General features: G+C 50.4%; 6 protein-coding genes across 6 annotated transcripts; 2 read left to right on the forward strand and 4 right to left on the reverse strand.

The window, feature by feature from the left end:
- Nucleotides 1–146: 146 nt before the first annotated feature.
- NECHADRAFT_41767 (uncharacterized protein) lies at nucleotides 147–1,565 on the reverse strand (the record flags this gene model as incomplete). The annotated part of the gene is made up of 6 exons (XM_003051421.1): nucleotides 147–222; nucleotides 274–350; nucleotides 403–745; nucleotides 960–1,307; nucleotides 1,370–1,432; nucleotides 1,480–1,565. 6 exons carry the CDS (start codon nucleotides 1,563–1,565, stop codon nucleotides 147–149), a joined length of 993 nt encoding a protein of 330 aa, XP_003051467.1.
- A 664-nt stretch (nucleotides 1,566–2,229) lies between these two features.
- Nucleotides 2,230–3,916, forward strand: NECHADRAFT_41026 (uncharacterized protein; the record flags this gene model as incomplete). Its single annotated transcript, XM_003051010.1, has 2 exons — nucleotides 2,230–2,794; nucleotides 2,859–3,916. The coding sequence occupies 2 exons, from the start codon at nucleotides 2,230–2,232 to the stop codon at nucleotides 3,914–3,916; spliced, it is 1,623 nt and encodes a 540-aa protein (XP_003051056.1).
- A 1,141-nt stretch (nucleotides 3,917–5,057) lies between these two features.
- Nucleotides 5,058–6,589, forward strand: NECHADRAFT_41795 (uncharacterized protein; the record flags this gene model as incomplete). Its single annotated transcript, XM_003051011.1, has 4 exons — nucleotides 5,058–5,177; nucleotides 5,226–5,487; nucleotides 5,536–5,727; nucleotides 5,775–6,589. 4 exons carry the CDS (start codon nucleotides 5,058–5,060, stop codon nucleotides 6,587–6,589), a joined length of 1,389 nt encoding a protein of 462 aa, XP_003051057.1.
- A 1,874-nt stretch (nucleotides 6,590–8,463) lies between these two features.
- Nucleotides 8,464–10,599, reverse strand: NECHADRAFT_69770 (uncharacterized protein). Its single transcript, XM_003051422.1, has 4 exons — nucleotides 9,983–10,599; nucleotides 9,450–9,930; nucleotides 9,101–9,399; nucleotides 8,464–9,052 (listed from the first exon to the last, which is right to left on the reverse strand). The coding sequence occupies exons 1-4, from the start codon at nucleotides 10,575–10,577 to the stop codon at nucleotides 8,661–8,663; spliced, it is 1,767 nt and encodes a 588-aa protein (XP_003051468.1). The 5' UTR covers nucleotides 10,578–10,599; the 3' UTR covers nucleotides 8,464–8,660.
- A 1,662-nt stretch (nucleotides 10,600–12,261) lies between these two features.
- Nucleotides 12,262–13,417, reverse strand: NECHADRAFT_61516 (uncharacterized protein). Its single transcript, XM_003051423.1, has 2 exons — nucleotides 12,638–13,417; nucleotides 12,262–12,585 (listed from the first exon to the last, which is right to left on the reverse strand). The coding sequence occupies exons 1-2, from the start codon at nucleotides 13,400–13,402 to the stop codon at nucleotides 12,310–12,312; spliced, it is 1,041 nt and encodes a 346-aa protein (XP_003051469.1). The 5' UTR covers nucleotides 13,403–13,417; the 3' UTR covers nucleotides 12,262–12,309.
- Nucleotides 13,418–14,883: 1,466 nt separating this feature from the next.
- NECHADRAFT_80940 (uncharacterized protein) lies at nucleotides 14,884–15,464 on the reverse strand (the record flags this gene model as incomplete). Its single annotated transcript, XM_003051424.1, has 2 exons — nucleotides 14,884–15,375; nucleotides 15,423–15,464. The coding sequence occupies 2 exons, from the start codon at nucleotides 15,462–15,464 to the stop codon at nucleotides 14,884–14,886; spliced, it is 534 nt and encodes a 177-aa protein (XP_003051470.1).
- Nucleotides 15,465–16,681: the final 1,217 nt, after the last annotated feature.

The raw sequence follows: 16,681 nt of genomic DNA on the forward strand, positions 1-16,681 counted from the left end.
CCTTCTATCAAGACACAGATTAGACACACGTTCACGAAATGGCGAGGAGACCAGCCCCCAATACTCGCAGCAATGCAACGCTCAATTCTACTAGTACAATGCTATCAAACAAACTCCATGCCAATCTAACAGCTGGTATAAACTTTTTACAACTTGGCCAAAATACCTTCCGAGTTGAGAAACGCGAGATGACTTCGCGAAATGTCCTTGATAGTGCGACATCTAAGAAATTGTCAGTCATTTAAACACCTAACAAGATCAATGGCAACATACCCTGCGAGCGCCATGGCAAGCTTGAACTCGTACATGAGGATCTTGAGGGCGAGCTCTACACCCTCTTGGCCGTTGTACTACACACATTGTTAGTATTGGTGAGTCGCTTACTTATGAATTGGCACGTACCGCAAGCCCCCAGATGGGAATTCTTCCGACAAAGCAGTGGCTGGCTCCCATGGCGAGCGCCTTGAAAATGTCGGTACCTCGTCGGATGCCACCATCAACAGCGACGGGAATCTTGCCATTGGCCGCGATGACACATTCTCGGAGCGCGTCGAGAGTCGCAGGGACACCGTCTAGCTGTCTACCACCGTGATTCGACACAATGACACCGTCAAGACCGTACTTGATGGCCAGCTGGACATCCTCAGCGGCATACACACCCTTGATCCAGAGCTGAAGCTTGGTGTGTTGGCGTAGCCAGGGAATGGCAGTGTCCCAGTCGAGCGACGGGTCAAAGTCATGCTTGCTCTGTGTAAGATCCTCGCTGGATCCGCTGAGCTCACTCTTGCCATCAGACAGCAGATTGGGCCAGGCCATGTCGTCGGGGAGGACAAAGTTGTTGCGATATTCGTTTAATCGGCGACCGAGCATGGGAACATCGACAGAGAGGAAGATGGCCTTGTATCCGGAGGCTGTAGCAAGAGTTGTTAGACGCGATTGGGATGCGCGCTCAATTGAACTCGGACTCACCTTCAGCACGTCGCAACATCTGGAGTGTTGTTTCGCGATCGCGTAAAACACAGAGCTGCATTACATAAGGGTTTCCTGATCCTTGGGCAGCGACATCTTCAAGAGACGCCGTCGCGTACGAAGAGAGACCCATGCAAATGCCAATGTTGGCAGCAGCTCGTGAAGTAGCAATCTCGCCATCAGGATGCGCCAGACGATGCATAGCAGCTGGACTAAAGCCTAGAGGCAGCGCCGTCTTGCATCCAAATATTTCGGACGAGATATCGACATTGTCAACGTTGACGAGAATGCGCGGTCGGATCTTGTACCTGTTGTAGGCCTCTTCGTTGTCTCTCAATCTGCAGCATGCCAATGGTAAGCCGTGGCGTAAACACAAACACACAGAGGTAACAAATCATACGTAACCAGATCCATAGCACCTTCATTGAAGTAGTCTATGGTTACACAGTCAGCATGGGTCCGTCTGGCCTGTTCCTGGCCTGAGGATGCAGGGTGTAGCTACCCCGATACATCTTGGGGAGCTTCTTGCTGCCAAGGTCCTTGAGGTCCGCAATTGTGTGGACATGGGGATCCCACGAGACGCCTCGGTTAGCCATTGTGAAGGTATGATAGTATCCAAAGGGAGTCTTGGTCTCGATAAGAAGAAAGAGATGAGAATTGACGACTTGACAATGTCTAAAAGTGACAGCAGCAGCTCGAAGCCGGTCAAATAACTTTCATAGCTGACCAGAAATGATCCGGGCCCCCATACCCCAGCTTGCCCATGCTTGGGGAACATGCCTAAATCGATCAACAAATGCGTCCATGTGATCAATTGGCAAAAGAAAGCCAGCAGTCTGGAAGCCTTATCTCGCCGGCGAGGCCTGCCTGTCTTGGAGGATGAGGCTAACGGATGCCCGCTTCGGCCGATTCAGACCGCGCCGCTTCGGATCTTTGGTAGGAAAGTGGCCATCGGCAGCGGGCCAAGGTTTGTGGGGAAATGGGGGACTGCTTGTGCGGAGAACAACCGTTCAAGGCCGGTCCGGGCCTCCGACTCCGGATCTTGAGTTTTGACAATCACAAGATCAACTCCGGACGTTTTGGAACAATCACGGCGGTTTGACTTGCCTTATTTGACAAACATGGCTTCTGAATCCAAGATGATGAAAAAGAAGAATTGTTTGGCTTGAGAAACCAGACAATGATAAAGGCATCCGACTTCACGACTTCTTGCTCCTCCAGACACGCCAGACAAACTCGACCATCAACCTCGTCGCAGCCATGAAGTCCGCACGAGCTATTCGACGCATCCCTCGGTCTCTGACACCCCGAGTCACCTCGCGGTCTGCCCACTCCATCTTCAACCGTCCTTCTCCAACCTCCCACGAACAAATCAAAGACCCCCTCCCCACACACAACTTCATCGGAAACAACTTTACCCCCTCGGCCGCCACAAAGTGGATTGACGTCCATGATCCTGCTACCAACAATGTGGTAACCCGCGTGCCAGAGTCTACAGACGAGGAGCTCCGCGCAGCTGTCAAGGCCGCACAGGATGCCTTTCCCGGCTGGAAGAACACGAGCATTCTGCGTCGTCAGCAGATCATGTTTGAGTTTACACGGCTGATCCGTCAGAATTGGGACCGTCTTGCCTCGTCTATTACACTGGAGCAGGGCAAGACTTTTGCTGATGCCCGTGGTGATGTTCTCCGTGGCCTTCAGGTTGCCGAGACGGCTTGCGGAATCACTACGCAAATCACTGGAGAGGTTTTGGAAGTTGCCAAAGATATGGAGACTCGTAATGTTCGAGAGCCTCTCGGCGTTGTTGCCGCCATTTGCCCTTTCAGTAAGTCCCCAAACCAACAGACACGCAACATCAGGAGATGCAAGCTGACTCTTATGTCTTTAAGATTTCCCTGCCATGATTCCACTGTGGTCCATCCCGATTGCGACCATCACCGGTAACACGCTCGTCCTCAAACCATCGGAACGCGACCCGGGCGCTGCCATGATCCTTGCTGAAATTGCAAAGGAGGCAGGTTTCCCTGAGGGAGTCGTCAACATCATCCACGGAACGCACCGTGCGGTCAACTTCATCATCGACGAGCCCGCCATCAAGGCCATCAGCTTTGTCGGAGGCAATGCCGCTGGAGAGTATATCTACTCCAGGGGTTCAGCCAACGGCAAGCGTGTTCAGGCCAACCTCGGAGCAAAGAACCATGCCGTCGTCCTGCCCGATTGTAATAAGAAGAGCACTATCAATGCCATCACTGGCGCTGCCTTTGGTGCCGCTGGTCAACGATGCATGGCTCTGAGCACCGTCGTTCTCGTCGGTCCAGACACCAAGTCATATGTCGATGACCTCGTCTCAGCAGCCAAGCAGCTCAAGACAGATGGAGGCTTTGAGGATGGTGCCGACCTCGGACCCGTCATTAGCCCAGAGTCCAAGTCGAGGATCGAATCATTAATTGCCTCAGCTGAGGAGGAGGGCGCACAGATTGTTCTCGACGGTCGCGGGTACGCTCCCGACAAGTACCCCTCGGGCAACTTCATCGCCCCAACCATCATCACAAGGGTGACCCCGAGCATGAAGTGCTACACCCAAGAGATCTTTGGACCCGTGCTGCTGGTTCTCGAGGCCCCTACCCTCGAGGCTGCCACAGACCTCATCAACCAGAACGAGTACGGCAACGGAGTAGCCATCTTCACCAACTCGGGCAGCAAGGCCGCCTGGTTCCAGAAGAACATTGAAGCCGGTCAGGTTGGAGTCAACGTTCCTATCCCCGTGCCCTTGCCCATGTTCAGCTTCACCGGCAACAAGAAGAGCGTGGCGGGTGGCGGCTCGAGCACCTTTTACGGAAAGCCCGGACTCAACTTTTACACCCAGACAAAGACCATCACGACTCTCTGGAGAGGTGAAGAGGAAGCAGACCACGGAAAAAGTGTCAACATGCCGACGCAGAGCTGAACAAATAGGGAAGAAAAAGGGGCGCAGGGATGGTAGGGGCGTTCGGAGGAGTGGATTTGGGTACAATCCGTTCAAGGCAGTTGGAGCGCAGATCGCGAGACATTTTGACGCGCAAGGAAGCTCAATAGAAGAATTCCACGCATAGAGAAAGCCAAAAACCAATGCAAACAAGGATACCGTCGCACATCTTATCTTGCCTCTCGTTGCTGCCCTCATCGGGAGCACTCCCGACATTGTCAGCCGTAGTCGACGGGGTAATAAAACCGTCTCCTCTTTTGCCTCAGTAACACGACCATGGATGGTGGAGAAGCAGTGGAGACGGTTCCGACGCGGGAGAGTCCCCAACTCGTCAGAGAGTCGGCAAAGCTAACCCCGTTGCTCAGTGGAACTCCAACGTCATACCTCGGACACATTGCTACGTGTTTTTGTCTGGGATTCCTATTTTTCTTACGTACTGAGAGCAACGTCTCTCTGCTAGCAACGAGCCTGACTCGACTGACGCTCAGCAAGCTTTTGCCAATGCGGAACTCACATCTCCGCATGCTGCTAACAATCCTTGAGCGTTCTCGCCCCGTGGAGTTTACCCCCAGCTTTTCTCCTCTCTACCCCATGAGTCCGTCGACTTACCCCATGGGGGAGCAGACGTGCCAATTCCAACTCGTGAAAAAGCGTGCTTTCTCCACCCTCCATCGTAGCATCTACTAACCCCGTAGAGATAAGCTCCGGGCTGTTCGCTATCGCTGACGCCGGTCGAGGGGGGGCGAGGTTTTTGAACCAAGGTTTGCAAGGAACCCACTCTCCCGGTCTAAACCCTCTAGGTTGGAATCATGACCCTGTCATAGCCTGTTTCCCTGTCGTTTGGCCTGATACGACCCATGGATGGGGGCGAGGAAGAGCTAACCTCCAGCGTTTGGCCTGGTCGAATCGTTGGCTTGGTCAGAGCGTTGCCGTCAATGTCAATCGCTATAAGTTGAGCCCACAATCCCCAGATCATCAAGTCTTGTTTGTGGATCAGTCTGTTTTCAAGTCTCTCTGCTCATCCTTCTCTTGCATCTGTTCTGGTTGCATCTCGTCTTGGCCATATCCATCTCTCAACTCCGGCGCCATGTCGCAGTATTCGAGCCCTCCCACGGAAAAGGACATGAAGCACGAGCAGGACGTCGAGTTCAACAATGGACTCACAACTGTGCCCTCTCAGACGGGCGAGGTCCACGACGATGTCTTTGGTGATATCACTGACGAGGGACCCAACTATCGTGCTGTATGTAGATGCCAAGATGGTTGAGGCTCATAGACTAACACCTCATAGGTCGGTTGGATCGGCACCGTTGCCCTCATGATGAAGACCCAGGTCGGTCTTGGCGTCTTGTCTATCCCCGCCGTTTTCGACGTCCTTGGCATCGTTCCTGGTGTTATCTGCCTTATTATCATCGCTGGAATCACGACTTGGTCTGATTACATGGTTGGAGTTTTCAAGCGTCGCCACACCCAGGTGTATAGTATCGACGATGCGGGTGATTTAATGTTTGGCCGTATTGGTCGTGAGATTCTGGGAATAGCTTTCTGTCTTTGTAAGTGCTCTTGAAAGGATCACAAGATTCAAACTAACAATGCCAAAGACTGGATCTTCGTCGCCGGATCTGGTATGCTGGGTATCTCGATCGGTCTGAACGCTGTCTCGACTCATGGCGCCTGTACCGCTATCTTTGTTGCCGTTGCCGCTATTGTTGGATTCAGTCTCGCGAGTATCCGTACTCTTGGCCGTATCAGCTGGCTTGCTTGGATCGGTCTTGTCTGTATTCTTACAGCCAGTAAGTTTCCCGTGACTCTGCATAGTTTCGTTTCTGACCATGAGCAGTCTTTACTGTCACCATCGCCGTTGGTATTCAAGATCGACCCGCTGCTGCGCCATCGACCGGACACTGGAAGTCTGACTACAAGGTCGTTAACAACCCCTCCTTCACCGAGGGTATTTCGGCTATTTCTTCCCTGGTCTTTGCCTACGCCGGTACTCCTGGCTTCTTCTCCATCGCCTCCGAGATGAAGAACCCAGCCCACTATACTCGCTCCCTGATGATCTGCCAGGCTGGTGTTACTATCACCTACATAGTCATCGGCTGCGTCGTGTACCTGTACTGCGGTTCTTACGTTGCCTCGCCCGCTCTCGGCTCAGCTGGTCCTCTGATCAAGAAGATCGCCTACGGTCTTGCGCTTCCCGGCCTCATCGCTACCACGACTCTCGTCATCCATTTCGCCGCCAAGTACGCTTTTGTCCGCATCCTTCGAGGCTCCAAGCACCTGGCTTCCAACAGCCCTATTCACTGGGGAACTTGGCTCGGATGCACTTTTGTCACTTCCATCATTGCCTACGCCATTGCTAGCGGTATCCCTGTTTTCGGCGGTCTCGTCTCCCTCGTCGGTGCCCTCCTCGGCACGTTGATGTCTTTCCAGCCGATGGGATGCATGTGGCTTTACGACAACTGGGCTCCCGGCCGACGCGATCCCACCCTTCGATGGTATCTCATGGTTGCTTTCAGCGTCTTTGTCATCGTTTCTGGTACCTTCCTGATGATCGGAGGTACATACGGATCCATTGTTAGCATTATTGATTCTTACAAGGAGTCTGGTGGTTCGTCTGCCTGGTCTTGTGCCGACAACTCCAACTCTGTTTGAGCTTGAGTGGTGTGATATTTTGAGGATGTAGAACTAGCGTGGAGCATTTCGAGGGGGGGCATTCTGCATTACAGTATATAAATTCATAAAGGATAGACATCTTTTGATCCTGACACATCTTTGTCTCCTTTCATTAAGCTCGTGATACCTTCTCGCTACGCCGCTTCTGGTGGCAATCGTGTTCCTTAATGCGGTGTCTTACATGATGAATCGAAAGGAGCAGCGGGATCGCCATTCAGGGCATTGCATTGTCTCGTTCATCGATGTTGAACTGCCGTGCCAAGTCATGATATAGTGTATGCGCTTCTTGGCGCCTGCTCCCTTCCACATGATTCACCTCCCATTTCAACGTAATTCTTAACCCTATCTCCAAATCTGCAATTGTTTTACCTCACCTTCATGAATTTCAACAACCTAGCCATCGACAAGTGCGACATTATTTTACGGATCAGCATCCGACAAAAGCCCCAATAAGACGTCATGTTTCATGCCTCCCTGAACCGTTATTTAAAACTTTCCTAAACCGCTCTAGCTCCGAGATACCGGTTTCCATCGGGGCCGGAAGGTCCGATTCGGTATCCACACCTTATCACGTCACAATCTTCGGTCTTTAGATGTCCGGTTCAGGGTACATCCATCCTGACGTCAGTTAGAGCGGGCCGATCAACGGAGAGAAAAACTTTATTTTCAAGGTCTCATTACCTAAATAGCCCTGGCCACAAGTTGAGCAATTCTGGGTTGGACGATCAATATAAAACTCACGGCCAAGAGATACAGATTTGAGCACTAAGGGGAGTTTACTCATATACCAACAAGAACTCAAGACAAATGTATTAACCATTTTATCCACTCCACTACTCTGACGGAGAAAAGTCTGTTTAATAGACAAGTTTACGCTGAGTTGAAGTTCGTCCCCGTTTACGAATCATCCCTATTAGAGGCCAAGAGTTATTCTTGCACAATATCTATGGGCCTAGGTTGCGCTGTTTCGTTTGGCTTCGACCAGAGTGCTTTGAAAGGAATGATTATTTTTTTCTCTTCCTATTTTGGGATTTGAATAGCGTGGCTTGCCCCCTCTGCTCTTAATTTATTGACAATGGCTTGAATTAGGGGCTTGAACCAAACACGGAATTAAGGAGAGCACATAACTCCAATCCGAATATACTAACCACGAACTATATAATAGGAATTTTATGTATACCAGTAAATTCTATCCCTAGGAAACCACGAGAGCCGACATGGTCAGCTCCACCGGTGACAAAAGCGGCCATAAACCTGTGACTGACGGTCAAAGTGCCATCACGCTTCTCCGTAGCAACATCTTCCAACTTTTCAAAGCACGCGAACACCTTGCTGTCACACTTTTTTAAATCCTCCCCTGTCACACACTTGAGCATGTGAAGGATCGTGTCTCGAATAAAAGGCGCAACCCGAATTGTGACGGCCAACCATTGGTGGACAAACTCGTCCAATGTTAGTCACTCTTAGCAACTGTTGTCTTTACCTTTTCCCGCGTTCAAGACTCTACTGGATACCATCTGCGTGGTTCGACCTTCTTCAGTCACCGGCGTCGCTGCTCATTGAGTAAGGTCAGGTGGCGCTTTATCCGATGCATCGGGTGAAAAGCCGTATTGGAGGGGAGGCATTGCTCCAAGGTCCCATATGTACTGCTCATAGTTCGTTGAGATCAAGCTCTAATAGGCTGGTGCAAAGTTGTCACTCTCTGGGCTGATATGTCAGCACTCCATCATCAAGCTCGTACGTGCTGTTGCCAGCGAAACGCCAGTAGTTGACGAAAGCACAAGATGTCCGCGTGGTCAACAGAGTCAAGCCTATAGTAATGGCCAAGTGCACCAGTCATAATCCATCTAGAGTTTGGGCAGCTCAAATGCAGGTTTTGAATGAGCTACTCGCATCTAACATTATTGTTAAGAATCCTCCGTCTGGGCCAGAGCGGCAACCGGCGAGATCATATCACGGAATTAGATACTTCGCGGTTGGCTTAACCTCTTGTTTCCGTTAAATAGGTCAAGGGACCCAAATGCTACTTATTTCAGGACTGAGCCACCGACTAACGAGCATTCTCGATCTCTTCACTAGAAGCCCCAAAGTACTTGTCCAACTCACCCTCCAGCTCCGACCCTTCAATATGACGCATCTCCCTCGCCCTCTTGACTGGATTGACCTTGTCAAAGTGCGCACTAGCAAAAATGACGTCCAGTTCCTCAAGGCTCCGTCCCTTTGGCTCGGGGAAGAACAGCCAGACACATGGAATGATGGCCGCATTAAACACGGCAAACATGGCATATGTCCTATATCCGAGATTCGCAAAAGCAGGGGGAGTAATCATGACGATTAGAAAATTTGAAAGCCAGTTAGAACATGTCGATAGTGCGTTGGCTTGGATGCGGATGCGGAGGTTTGTGATTTCGGCGGGATAGAGCCAGGTCATTCCAAGCCAGCCTAGGTGGTTGTCAGCAGTGTTTTACTAGTACGGATGGGGAAGCTTACCGATGGCAAAGAAAGAGTTAAATACGAAGAGGAAAACGGTCGCCGTCACGCCATATCGAGTCTCGAGTTGAGGTGCACCGTTGTCCCCTGCTGTTCCGGTAGAGACTGTTCCTGCAAGAACTGCCATGGACGCCATCATTCCGAAAGCACCAAACAACATGAGCTTGCGTCGGCCAGTGCGTTCAATCAGAGGGAGAGCCACGAGGGAAGCAAGGAAATATTCTGTGCCGTTGAGAGCAGCCAGCAAGCGAGACATCTCGGGACCAAAGCCAAGAGAGTTTTCAAAGAGGAATGTGGCACTGCAAGGCGTCAGTAAAGGTCAAAACACGTCGAAAATCCTTTGGCATACTAGTAAGTGACAAGATTGATTCCGCAAATCTGTTGAAAGAACTGAGCGGCAACTCCGAGCATGGTTCGTCGGAAGTTTTGAGAGGGTCCATTGGTGAGGAGTTCCCTATAGCGGAACCCGCCACCTCGGCTCTGCACTTCAAGAGCTTCTTGAATGGCCTTGATTTCTGTGATCACCTCCGGGTCGTCAACTGATTTGCCTAGAAGACGAGCAGTCACATGGCGCGCCTCATCGACACGACCTTGCATGGCAAGCCAACGAGGTGAATCGGGGAGGTAGAGCAGTCCAATCATGACAATAATGGTGAAGAATGATTGAAAGGAGACTGGGAATCGCCAGCGCACAGATCCAGACAGAAAGTAGAATCCATAATCAACCCAGTACGAGATCATGATGCCACCCGAGATGAGAGCACCTGAGAGCGTGATTAAGAAACCACGTTGATGAGGTCGAGCACACTCGGACTGCCACGTCGGGATAGCTATACACAGTCAACAACTATAAAGACATGAGAGTGAATGGGGGGTGCTTACTCGAAGTGACCATGCCGTTTCCAATGCCACCAACAATTCTTCCAGCAGAGAAGAGACCATACTCATGAGCAGAGGCTTGCATGATTGTTCCGATGATCATAATGAGACTTCCCCAGAACGTAGACGACTTTCGACCCCATCTTTCGCCGTAGAAGAGAATAAGGACAGCTCCCAAGAAGCATCCAATCTGGTAAACCGCCACAGCTGCTGCCTGGGTGTTGGGATCGCCAGTGCATTGGTTGGGGTCAGGTTGATTGTTCTCGGGGTAGTCAAGCCAGCAGAGTGGGTTTGAATCGTCCCGTGGTGTCATGAGAACCAGGTTCTTTTGAAAGTCATCCAAAGTAAGGAGGGCACTCAAAACACCTTGGTCGTATCCAAACATGAGGAAACCGCAAGAGGCAATGATGCCGATGGCCCAGTTAAGGGTAGCACCCTCGAGATGTTTGCCGCCGACTTTCCATTCTGGTAGATCACCGAGTCGAGAGAAGAAACCAGTAATACCAGATTGATGTTTGGGCTTCTCATTCACTTGGCCGTCAATGGACGAGGGAGGGCTGGCCCCATTGTCTCTAGGCTGCTCTGATTTCCCGGACATGGTGGGCACAAGTATAAAGAGTAGGTATAAGAGGAGATGGGTTGGAAATTCTGTCACCAAAGACCTGGGAGAAGCCGTGTCTTGTACTCGGCCCCGGAATCGCCCAAAATTTCAACATCGTGGGGCAGAATGGGACTGTGGGAGAAAGATGACTTGGCTGAAGTCATCGTAGACTGCTGACGGGTCGAACCAAGCAGTCGAACCGTCCAACGACTGCGAAGGTATCCACAAAATTCTCCATCTAGAAGCCCAAATAACACACGCTGTTGGTTCAGATTGCCATCTCGTAGGCTTCGGAGTGCCTGAAGCGTTTGAACCTCGGACCACAAGCTTGGCAATCATCTTGGCCTTGATCCTTTGTGGTGAAAAAGCGGCAACTGCGCAGAATTCGTTCTCCACTAAACAGGCGGTAGAATGAATCAATTATATGATTCGACAAGACACCTGCAAATGACTAGGGGTTCAAGTATCATGGCGGTTCATGTGGGTAGTCCAACCAACGCCGAGACATACAATACGGCGCAACATCGGAATCACGAAGACCGGAATACCCGTCTTGGAAGTCCGAGACATGGTAAAATTGGGGATCTGCTTCTTTGATTGAATCTTTGTGCTTGGCGACATGGATAAGCTCCATTGAATGACGTTGGCCAAGTTTAAGCTTAAACTTGTGAGTTGACGATCCTTCTCCACCGAGGAGGTCAGTAATCAAGGCGAGACATGTCTTGGCAGTTTTCTCACTAAGGTAACAAGTGAGGGATCTTGGGACGAGTTACGCCCTTGAATAAAACTATGGAGTGACCAGGTCAAGTTTAATCTCCTCAGCTTGGGTTTATGTGCTGGCCAATCGTGAACGCGCGTTTATTTGTTCTGTTCTGTTGTTGCTTACCTCGATTGCTTTCGATTCTTACTTGTGTTACTATTATTCTAAATTGTAGGTCTTTGGGTCATCTCAAGCCACATAAAGGATTCAGGCCGCAGCCGTAGGCTTTGGAACCATGTCACTTAATCCCCTTGACTCTTGAAGACGCCGGGTAAGATAGCCCTCAAGGTTGATGACTCTGCTTGGCACTCCCATTATCAAAAGAGTGTCATGCACAATGGCATAGAACCCGGCTTAGACAACACTTTAGAATTTCCCAGGCATCCAAGCCTGACATTACCCAGTGCTCTGCCTTGAGTTGTAGGCTCCAGGCTCCAGCACAAGGCCACCGCATTGTCTAATGGTTCTGAAGGCAGAGCATTAAGTGGTAAAAGCATCGTCACAGACCTGTGTCTTGATTGGTCTGGATCTATCGTCGTGACCGGCTGAAAGGCCGAGGGGCACTATGTTGGGATAGTCCAAGCAGGGGGCAGCAAGGTGTTCTAGGTGCATATTAGAATGGCGCCTATTCTACTTAGGTATTTAATAATGTACTTGTCAGACACATGATCAAAAAAAACAGATCTGTTCTTTATTATAGTTGCAGCCCGGCCCTTGATGGGTTAACTGAGCCCGAAGATCGATCAAAAAACACATCGGAGCGGCGCCTATAAAATCTCGGTTGCCTATTTCTTTCATATACCTACCTCTGCGAAGAAAAGTTCTACGGAAACAACTCAATCTCATTCGTACACACTCGACTGGAGGCATTGATCTTGGACAACTCCAGCTGGTAGGATATCGTGGTTGTAGGAACTGTCTCAGTTACGTATCAATTCATTTCATCATTAATATAACTTCAAGTATCTTTTAAATCTTCAGGACAGCCTTGCCAAAGTTCTTGCCCTCGAGCATTCCAATAAGTCCATCCGCAGCGCTGTCAATTCCCTCGGTGATGGAGAGCTTGGCCTTGACGCTGCCGTCCGCCAGCCACTTCTGAAGGTTCTCCTGGTGCTCCTTGGCATAAGCCGGGCCAAACTTGGGGTTGCCGACGAGGAAACCCTGCATGGTGATTTGCTTGGTGATGAGCTGCATGAGACCCTTGGTTCCGGTCTGTTGGCTGGCAGGGGTGTTGTATACGGAGATCTACAAGGCATGTTAGCATATTCAACACTTCTCTAGTGAAAATGCAACTTACCATGCCGCAGACGGGAATTCTTCCAAGAAGATTCATGTTGGTGAGGGCTGCCTCGAGATGCTCTCCGCCGACGTTCTCAAAGTAAATGTCGATACCGTTGGGTGCAAGTCTGGGAAGAGCCTCCTTGGGGCTCTCCTTCTTGTAGTTGAAGGCGGCATCAAATCCAAGCTCCTTGGTGATGAAGTCGAGCTTCTCATCCGAACCGACGGAGCCGATAACTGTCAAGCCTTCTCTCTTGGCCACCTGGCCAACAATCTGACCCACAGCACCAGCAGCGGAGCTGATAAAGATGGTCTCGCCCTTCTGCGGCTGGCCGATCTTGTGCAGACCAGCCCAAGCGGTGAGTCCTGGCATTCCGAGAGGTCCCAAGAACAGGGCGAGGTCCAGGTTGTGGGGGTTGTTGATCTTTCTGGCTCTTGCCATGCTGTCCTTGGGCACGCGCGCGTACTGGGCAATGGGAAGATACGCCACGATGAGATCGCCCTCTGCAAAATCAGAGGTGTCGCTCTTGAGGACCTTTGCGACGGTGTCGTTTGTGATTGGCTTGCCAATCTCGAAAGCAGGAGAATAAGACTTGATGCTAGGGTCTCGCATCTTGCCTCGTAGATAAGGGTCGAAAGAGGCGTAGAGAATCTCGACAACTAGGCCGCCCTCGGGGGCAGCCTCATTGAGATCGATAGGATGATCCTCAATGACGAGGTGCTCCCCAGCCACGGGAAGCCCGGTTGGGATCTTCTTAAAGATGAGGGTCTTGTTCTGGGTCATTTTGGCTGATGATTGTGATGGTGACTGCTGCTTTTCAGAGTTGAATTGGATCCTTTGATAAAGAAAAGCAACAAACAGAGGAGAGCTGCAGACCTTTTAAAGCAACCAAAGACCTACGTTGGTGGCGCGAGATGCCGAGGTTCGCTGGACCTGATTTGTAAGGCCCGGTTGCAAAGTCAGTGCATTGCTTGACTTTGACGGCCCACACGGCGGTGATACTTCCCAATGCGGTACGAGCAGAAATGACCTCATTGACTTTGATGTTTGCCATGTTGCGTAATGATGCGATTTGGACAACTCATTGCACATGTCTAGCAACATCTTGTAGTATTCGAGAAATCTAGTAAGATATATAATCAAGTTTTGAGGTTGTAAGCACAAAGCATGTCAGATTGAACAAACAGGTATGCGACAGGGGTAATCGCCCAGTCAAGAGATACAGGGCATTAACCCGCTAAATGCAGGTCCAGTTATAGTGGCAGCTACACTGAAAGGATAGTGTCAATCCCAGCAAACAAAAGTGGGTGCATCGGAGCAGCCGGCATAGTTTGCCTCGGCTCATAGCGACGATCCCCTGTCCTAGTATTCAAGTTTGCAATTGCTAGAGCTGAATAGGGCCGACTGTCACTGATTTCTCGTTTCTCAGCCTGAATTCTTTGTGGAACTAGGTACATGAAACTTCTAGAAGCACAACCGTCTTCCAGTGGTCCATCTCAACGCCCAAACTGGAAATGAGCTCCGAGGACTCTAGAAGTAAAGAAAAACGATACAAGATCTATGCTACAAAGTTTATCAACCGCCGGCAAGAACAAGACAGTACTAGGTAGGCCCGTATTCGTTAAGACACTTGTATCTCTTTCTAATATTAAGCATAACGTTGGTATCTATCTATTAGCTCCCTTTCGGGTGTGTGAATAAAAGAGCCGCGATTTAATTCCGAGCACACAGTCTGGCACTATAGATAGCTGAACCTCTAAAAACAATCCAGGTATTATTTTCCATACCAGCCGATCGTATGTCATGAGGAGCACGCCGCAAGGATGTAGGTACTCAAGACACGGCGATAATAGACAGCAGAGCGCAGTTGTTATCAGTGCCAGAGAGAATCTAATTGAGCCAAGAGAATCATCGAAAAGCCGAGATTTGAAACAGAGACACAGCAACAAGCATAATTATCCTCCGTCCCTACTAAACAAGATCACTTCTTGTTATAGATAGAGAGCCTGCTGACATGACACTGCAAGACGCAGTTATAAACATAATATCATAAACACATAAGTAAAAAGAACTCGCATTAAGCAGTCGCTAAATCTCAGTACTCTATCGCCATCGCATCTATAGAAATAAAATCCAAATACCCTCTTCGCTTTTCATACGCGTTCCTCGTCTTTTCCAATAACCCGCTTTTAAAATCCAAAGCCAACCCTAAATAATCTCGAGAAGAAGAACATAGCATCAAAAAACAACCCTCCTTGCTTCATTCACTGTCCATACCATGTCGGAGGGGTCGCCCAGTGCCTCAGCATGGTATCAACGGCCGTTCTCCATTCCAACTCGAAGCATGACGCCAATTGCTCAACATCTTCTTGCGTTGGTAGTGTTTCTCCCCACATCTCTTGTTTTCCCGCCTCCAGGAGGGCATACAAGGGGATGAGTCCGTCGTCTCTTATCTTGACGAGGCAGAGCCACGCCGTGTTCCAGCTGCGGTTGCTGTCGGGATCACTCAGCACACGTAGGTGGGCGTCTTGCACAATGTCACCACAGAATGGATAGTTTGGGGTCAATCCGTGAAGTTCGATGAGGAATTGGTTGCTGGTGACATAATTGGCCCATGCTAGCGTCATGGGCTCCTGGAAAGCGCGGGCATCGTCTTCGTCTTCACACGAGGCTGCTATTCGCTCGATACGGCGGAGTTCGGTAAGTGTGTTGACCTGGTGAGATGTGAGAGAACGGATGAGCTCTCGCACAGGGGGCTGGAGGGTTAGTCGAGGTCGATACGATACGAGGGGGGACGACTTACTCTCTGCCGTCGTGATTTCTTACCAGAACGATGGGACGACATGATGAATACGAGAAATACTTGGAAGATATAGTAGTATGTAGCGTTGTGGATAGCGTGCAATGTCCTTGTCTGCTCTTTACGATATAAATCGAGTGTTGAGAGTCTCAGTCGATGGGAAGCTTCGTATCCGTTATGTATACCAGCCATCACTGTCCACAACCACGTTGGGTCAAGAATATGGTGTGTGCAACGTATGATGCAGCTCAATGTTATGCACCAAAAAAGAAAGGACTGAGACATCAATAGAACCTGTCACCTCCTAAAGTCCAAAAGACATCAAGATGCACCGCGTCAAGGCGTTGACAGCCACGCTCAAACCCCGGCAGCTCGCGGGAGCTCAGACCTCTTTCACGAGCAATATCAAGAGCTGAAGTTCGTGTTGGTGGGATGTGAAGAGTGGAAATACTTTTGCTGGGAGGGTCTTGGAGCCGTGATTGGCCTGGTGACGGATGTTGTAATCGGGGAAAGGGACCAAGACCTTGAACAGCCACGATGTCGACAAGGGGCTATCAGGGCAGCTTAGATTGCTCAGCCCGGATAGTGGAGGGGTGTCAGGCACGGAGCTTCGGGTAGTGGGCGTTAAGCGCGAAGGCTGCTCCCGGCCTGACTGCACGGAGCTGAGAAGCGCGTATGATGTGAGCTAGACGCGATACACAGACTTACACAGCGTCATCAAGGCTCCGGTAACGTTTCAATCTATAGAGAAACATAACAAGGCTGAGCCAGTGAAGCCTCGATGAATTCCAAAGAATAAGAGAGCATCGGGCATTGGGAAACTGCCGAGGTTGAAAAGGGGGTCGCGTGTAGGTTCAGCCAAGCCAAGCTAACCACAGGATTCCAGAAATAAACACAACAAATCTAAAGTGGTCCATGATCCCTGATCTCCCAAGGCATACGGGCCAAAACTGGGGAAACGGTTCATGGCAAGAGGTGGTCTCCGGAAATGCCATGCCGAGAAGGGGATAGCCACCCACGATTTCGTCGGCAGGGGGAACCAAGGGATGGGACCTGAGCCGAAGACATGTGGACCGATTGGAATTCCATGTGCTCGCTAGAATCAATAGAAAGAAAGCTACTGATTGGGTCTACCGGAATGGTAAGCGGGTGAAGCGCGCGTCACTGAGCTTAGACAGCCACCACCGCCTCCGCCAGGACCACATCTAATACTCTGGGGCGCTGCACCGCGCGTAAAATAGACGCGTGGTTTGGCATCTGAG

The sequence above is a fragment of the Fusarium vanettenii genome (genome assembly GCF_000151355.1).
Source record: "Fusarium vanettenii 77-13-4 chromosome 5 genomic scaffold NECHAsca_5_chr5_3_0, whole genome shotgun sequence".
Taxonomy (NCBI): Eukaryota; Fungi; Ascomycota; class Sordariomycetes; order Hypocreales; family Nectriaceae; genus Fusarium; species Fusarium vanettenii.

What these genes read in the sequence shown, in the direction of transcription:
- NECHADRAFT_69770 (XM_003051422.1), bottom strand. Translation starts at nt 10,577, where the DNA reads ATGTCCGGGAAATCAGAGCAGCCTAGAGACAATGGGGCCAGCCCTCCC. An exon ending in AAACGGCATGGTCACTTCGA is followed by an intron (nt 9,931 to 9,982) that starts GTAAGCACCCCC and finishes GACTGTGTATAG; the next exon opens with CTATCCCGACGTGGCAGTCC. An exon ending in ATCAATCTTGTCACTTACTA is followed by an intron (nt 9,400 to 9,449) that starts GTATGCCAAAGG and finishes GACGCCTTGCAG; the next exon opens with TGCCACATTCCTCTTTGAAA.
- NECHADRAFT_61516 (XM_003051423.1), bottom strand. Translation starts at nt 13,402, where the DNA reads ATGACCCAGAACAAGACCCTCATCTTTAAGAAGATCCCAACCGGGCTT. An exon ending in GAATTCCCGTCTGCGGCATG is followed by an intron (nt 12,586 to 12,637) that starts GTAAGTTGCATT and finishes CATGCCTTGTAG; the next exon opens with ATCTCCGTATACAACACCCC.